This window comes from Adiantum capillus-veneris, chromosome 1, assembly GCF_014529385.1.
Source record: "Adiantum capillus-veneris isolate H3 chromosome 1, ASM1452938v2, whole genome shotgun sequence".
Taxonomy (NCBI): Eukaryota; Viridiplantae; Streptophyta; class Polypodiopsida; order Polypodiales; family Pteridaceae; genus Adiantum; species Adiantum capillus-veneris.
In genome coordinates, this window is record NC_140931.1 from 102,539,052 (window position 1) to 102,545,322 (window position 6,271).

The 6,271-nt window shown below is 40.7% G+C and overlaps 1 protein-coding gene across 1 annotated transcript; it reads left to right on the forward strand.

Moving 5' to 3' along the window:
• The first annotated feature begins 1,925 nt into the window (after positions 1 to 1,925).
• On the forward strand, positions 1,926 to 6,053 carry LOC147465285 (peroxidase 21-like). Its single transcript, XM_086511495.1, has 4 exons — positions 1,926 to 2,181; positions 2,759 to 2,947; positions 5,081 to 5,246; positions 5,380 to 6,053. Exons 1-4 carry the CDS (start codon positions 1,963 to 1,965, stop codon positions 5,778 to 5,780), a joined length of 975 nt encoding a protein of 324 aa, XP_086367621.1. The 5' UTR covers positions 1,926 to 1,962; the 3' UTR covers positions 5,781 to 6,053.
• Positions 6,054 to 6,271: the final 218 nt, after the last annotated feature.

A 6,271-nucleotide genomic window follows, 5' to 3' on the forward strand; every position in this document is an offset into this window, starting at 1 on the left:
CACCTCTTTACTTTAATCATGTCAACCCAATTGATATGCGTAGACCTTTCTCCATCGATTGTCTATCAAAAGAGCCTTTGAAATCGTTCATAGTTGGCCTTGGAGCTTAATTAATGGAAAAATCAATACAAGTGATAGTAGGCTAGTGCAATGTAGGGCCAATACCACTCTTTAATACCATTTAGAACATGGACCTTAGGTCAATACCGCACAATGTAGCCTTATTTAGTTTATCCCCAACCAAAATCAACAAAAACCACTCTACTTTATCCCAAATCTTTAATAGAGGGCTTAGGTCATGTTGCATAATTCACCTTGAGGCAGCTCTACCAGCTAGCCGAGAACGAAGTTAAGTGTAGAGGCTTTCTGGTTGTAGGAATGCAGAGCTCTAGCATTGAAGATGTCTGTATAGGAGTAAAGAGCATATTCATATGTTGCAATTTTAGGTTCAAAATGGGTTAAAATATCAAGAACATGTTAGAAGGCAGTGAAACCTACGTAGTGCATATACTCTCAATATGGATTAAAATATCAATCTTGAACATGTTAGAAGGCAGTGAAACCTACGTAGTGCATATACCCAAACCAAAATTGGCACGGCCTACTGGGTGGATCGTTTTGGGAGCAAATAGGCAATTTTCCCTCTCCCTTGCAAATAAAGAGAGTATGAAGAAAATTTCAACATTAGACAAAGCTAACTCCCGATTTATCTTTTGAGATTTTTCCAATTTAATTATATCTTTAATGAGGATAAATGGTCAATTTATTACAATGTAAGCACACGTTGATTTCACCTTAATTAAGTCCTAGCTTATGCAAGGATACAACATCATCGTGCACATAATTCATGGGAATTGTCAATTGCAAGTTTTGTTCCATCATTATACTTCCTCCTTGGTTTAAAATATGAAGTCACAAGACTGAAGATTTTGACCTGATTTTAATGTAGGAGAGAACCTATCCTCAAATTATGAATATTCACTAGTCACACTTATAAGATAAGGTTGAATATTGCTCACGTTGGCCCTTGAAGATTCTACTTTTGTACTACTTTCACTTATTAATAGGTCTTATGTGTAGCGTTATTATCAACAAGCTTAAGGTGTAGGAATGGTCGTGCAGTGACCATTCCCTGAAATAACGAGCGACCACATGGAGATTGGCGGAGGCCAGGAGCCATGGTGGGAGCACGTTTTTCAGGGACTGGTCACTGCACGATCATTCTTGGCCGTCACAAGTGGGGGGGAGGGGGGCCAGATAGGTGCACTGTTGATTCCGACTGTTGAGGTTGGCCACCCACACAGTGTAGCTACAGACATTCGTAGGTGTAAGACTAGCAACACGCATTCCAAGTGCTTGCATGGCAGGCACCGATTGGCTCTCACGGCTTCGGATTCCAAGTGCTGACATGTTGCGTGCGTGGTTGTCAGCCTGTCGATCTCACCATTCCGCCTGCAAACTTGTCAGAAGGGCACACAATTTTGAAGGCTGACATGTCGTCACGTCATTGGATGCTCAAGCAAGAATTCCAACTGTTGACCTGTCGTCGACGATCCATCGGTTGCAGACTTGGATTATGGCCAGGAATTGCAGAGGGTTGGACGGCCTAGATTGCCAGCCCCCCCCACTGTGACGGTGGGTAAACCTCCTTTTAAGACTAAGATGTTGTTTGGATGCTTATAAGAAAGAACACATTGCCTCTCATACTGTATAATTAAATAAATTTGGTGAGATAACGTGGAGATACCCTAGTAACTCAAAGTATTATTCTAGTAGTATGATATTGTAAATGAGAAAAATGGTGGGCCTTTCTTGTATGAATGGTACAAGAGCTCAATTAGCCCATGCCACAAGAGATCTATATATAAGACCAAGTGTCTAAACTTGCTTAACACCTATATCTTTACATAGTGGGGGAGGGGGTGTGCAATTAGCCAAGCTAAGGGCGTGTGGAGAGATCAGATGGCCAAGGGAATAATAGTGTTTTTCTCTTTTTTATTGCTGCTTGCAAGCCCATATTTAGCTTCTGCAAGTGGATCAGGACTAAGCTATGACTTCTACAAGACTACTTGCCCAAGCTTGGAGCTTCTTGTGAAGAAAGAAGTTGCGCGGATATACTACATCCATGGAAATGCTGCCATTTCCTTCCTCAGAAACATGTTCCACGATTGTGCTGTGCAGGTATTTAATGAAGCAAGTCAATAATCTTCTTCCCTTTGCTCTTGTTTACAAGGCATTGATTACTCAGCTAGACTAGAGTATCATGTGGTGTCGTAGGCTATGGAGAGTGATTAGCTGTGCTTATGAGTAGTGAAGGTGGGTTTGCATGGCGCTAGGCAAAAGAGAAGTGGCGCTGCACTAGAAAGTCAAGCTATGGGGTGCAGGCATTAATGTGCATGCATGCTTAAGAAAGAAAAGGAGAAGGGTTATGATCTAGTCTTAGAGACTATGATGTTGCTGTTAGATACGAGAGGTGTAGATCTGAAGTCACAAAAGACTTAGAAATTTTCTCATGCAGAAAACGGAGTCTTTCTCAGTGTTTTGCATAACATCATGAGCTTCTGCTCGAGAGGCACCGCATACCTAGATAGGTACGATCCTTCAGCGCCTCCCTCACAGAAGCTCATGATGTTGAGGTAAGTCACAATGTGGGCGAGAATTTGTTCAAAACTACTTGTGAGTGTGGACTCGAGTGCATGAGACTGCTCGGCAGAAGATGAGGGAATGGTGAATTAGATTGGTGGGGCGGTGCATGCAGGGGTGCGATGCGTCGCTGCTGCTGGAGTCGGTGCCCGGACACCCAGGCGAGAAGGGGTCGGAGCACAACACCGGCATGCGCAACTTCAAGTACGTGGACGAGATCAAGGCCGCTGTTGAGAAGGCGTGCCCCGGCGTCGTCTCCTGCGCCGACATCATCATCCTCTCCGGCCGCGATGGCGTTGCCATGGTACGTATAACTCTAACCGACGGAAACGTCAAAGTCTCCCTCCCACCCTCCCTCCCTCCCTCCCTCGAAGGTCAACTAGGTTACCTGTCATTCACAGCATGCCAGGCATGCATATGGGGTGGTAGTTTGCAAAACACAATGTCTCCAACTTCCAAAAGAGTGTTCTCATTAATAATTATAGGGAACAAAGGGAACTTGGAAGTCAAGAATGAAAGCGTTATATGAGGCTTTATATAGAGCACGGAAGCGTTTCTTGACCCCCCCTCTCTCTCTCTCTCTCTCTCTCTCTCTCTCTCACACACACACACACACACACACACACACACACACACACACACACACACACACACACACAGATAGATTGTATTATCGTCCACACAGGTCAAATATGACCCATGGGACTGGAAGCATTTCATTGTAAAGTTTTGCATCCGGTCCCATGGGTCATACTTGACCTCCGTGGACGATAATACAATCTATCTCTCTCTCTCTCTCTCTCTCTCTCTCTCACACACACACACACACACACACACACACACACACACACACACACATCATCATCAAAGGTTCTTTCACCCTCCAAATAGTATTTTCTCAAGTTTCTATCCAACTTAAACAAACTAGGACCCCGGCCCTCTCGTTTGTTTAAACCAGGGGGCCAAACAATATAGTATCACGCATAGTGGAAATCTTAGTTTTTATAATGCAAGAGCAAACTACTACCACTACCTACTACTCTGTTCTTATTGATATCCTTGGTAACAACTTCAAGCTTAGCGATATGTCTATGCCATCTTTGTTTATGTAACAAATATCATCTTTGCATAAGTAACAAATTTTCACCGCACATGTTGTAGTATAGTCAAACTATCAAGCCCTCATCATTATGGTTCACACCAAGAAGAGGGTTGTAAACTCAGGTTGTTCGCCAGGCTTGAAAGCTCCTCTCTCTTATGAAATGATAGTATAACCAAAATTAGTTACAAACTGTAGTACCACTAAATTCTCAAATTTTCCTATGTATGTATTTATTAAAAACCAAAACGCTTGAGGAAATTCCTACCGAAACTTTTTTTAACTTTCCATATTTTAGGATTTCTAAGGAGAGTGAATGGATAAAAGCATGAATGGGTGATACACTTTTAAGGGTGGGAATCTATTTTTCAATAGCTATTTTCTCAAAAGTGAAGATTGGTATATATAACATGCCCTATATTTTTTCATTTTGGCAAAACATACTTGGTCAAACACATCCAAAAACAACTTTGTCTTCGTCGACACACCATTTTTATCTACCCAATCATACTTTCACCTTGGACAATGAATAACTAAAAGCATCCTAATCAATGTACACAGTCCATTGGAGAAATTTTGGCATCCAAAACCAAGTGATGTTCATACACTTTGCATGCCTATTCTAGCTCTTTTAGGAAGTCCCACGATCATCTAGCCCCAAGGATGGTTGTTCCCAACCTCATCACCAAGAACAATAGAGGCTTGAGTCTTGTCTTAATCTCCTTTAAAAGACCATGCATCTACAGTCGTGTGTCATGGGGATAGTTTGCCATCCACATAAGTGTAACAACTTATCTCAGCTATCAAAGGCTAGTGTCCCATGTTTTCAAGTTTCCTCCCATGGCGATAGTTGTAGAAGGCCCATAGTAGAAAAGTGGTGACTCTTTATTTGAAGTTTGGTTCATGTGCCCCTTTCTTGTACTCATGCTTCTCACTTGTTACATAGTCTAGGAAGCTAATCAATGAGATTTTAACCCATATCTAACATATGAAGAAGTTTTAAACCCAACTTTCCTTTGTGTCATGATCTCAGACATTATCTATCTCACAAAAAAGTGTGCATAAAAGCTCAAACATTCATACACAGGTATATGGAGCTAGTAGTCATTTTCATCAATCTTCTTCTCTAGTTCCAAGAGGAACAAGCATTCCATGTATTCAATCACACACCCTCTTACATTTATATGACGTGCAATGTAAATGTGCAATCATGTGCAAACACATGCACATACATAGATATGTGACTATGTGCAATATGTTGTGTTTATGGGTGCATGTATATATAACTTTTCTTCAACTTATTTTTTTTTTCTCATATTCTTTTCCAAATCTTAAAAGCTTGGAGGTCCCCAATTCAAAGTGAAGACCGGAAGGAGGGACACGAGGAAATTTAGTCTTGCTGCAGCAGATGCGACTCTTTTGCCACAAGATGTAGATGTTACCACATTCTTAAACCTCATGGAAACCTTTGGTCTAGACATTCGTGAAGCTGTTGCACTCATTGGTATGATTTGTTCTCTAAAAATAGCTGCATTTATGTACTATACACAAATGATGACACTTTGATTTTTAAAGCATTTTTATATCTCAAAAATATTATTGACTATTCTTTTTTCTTCTTCTTATAAATGTTGTAGGAGCTCACACAGTTGGTAGAACACATTGCAAGAATTTGGTAAAAAGGTTGTACCCAACAGTGGATCCCACATTGAACTACACATATTCTTATTATCTGAAGAAGAGGTGCCCAACACCCCATCCACCTCTCAAAGCAGTGTTGTACTCAAGAAATGACCCAATAACACCCATGAAATTTGACAACAACTACTTCAAAAATGTTATCCAAATGAAGGGTTTGTTGAAGTTGGATAATGCTCTGTACTTGGACCCAAGAACTAAACCTTATGTGGTGAAGATGGCTAAAGACAACAACTACTTCTATGCACAATTTGTGGAGGGAATATCTATTTTAACAGAGTACAAGGTTCTAACTGGCTTGCAAGGAGAGATACGAAAGCACTGCAAGTGGGTCAACTAGCATAGTGGTGTTGGGCCTTGGAGTATTTAAGCATGTGAACCGTATATCACCACATTTATTGGGCATTGCATGGGCACATATATTGTCCACTTCAGCATGACCTAATTCCTTATATTATTTATTCTTATTCAATAAAAAAATGCTCATTTGCATGGTTCATTGCCTCCATACGCTTGTATATGAGCATTGGAGCCTTGTATAATAATATAATATTGCTCACAATGTACAAATAAGCACCTCTTTTAGTAATTGTTGAGATGAGTTGGTGAATATTTTTAGCTATTTTCTGTTGCTCATTTTCCATGTGCTTGAACATGAGCGTTGTAGCCTTGTATAATAAGACCTTGCTCACAATGTACAAATCAGTACCTCTTTCAGTGATTGTTGATGAGTGGATTATTATTTTATCACGTAGATGAATTCTCTCATGTTTTATGGTTGAATATCTCAAATTAAGGCCTGAAAGCTCAGATTAGCTTGTAAAACGTGAA

Coding starts and splice junctions, on each gene's coding strand:
- LOC147465285 (XM_086511495.1), top strand. CDS start 1,963: ATGGCCAAGGGAATAATAGTGTTTTTCTCTTTTTTATTGCTGCTTGCA. Junction 2,948..5,080: donor GCCGCGATGGCGTTGCCATG/GTACGTATAACT, acceptor AAATCTTAAAAG/CTTGGAGGTCCCCAATTCAA. Junction 5,247..5,379: donor TGAAGCTGTTGCACTCATTG/GTATGATTTGTT, acceptor TAAATGTTGTAG/GAGCTCACACAGTTGGTAGA.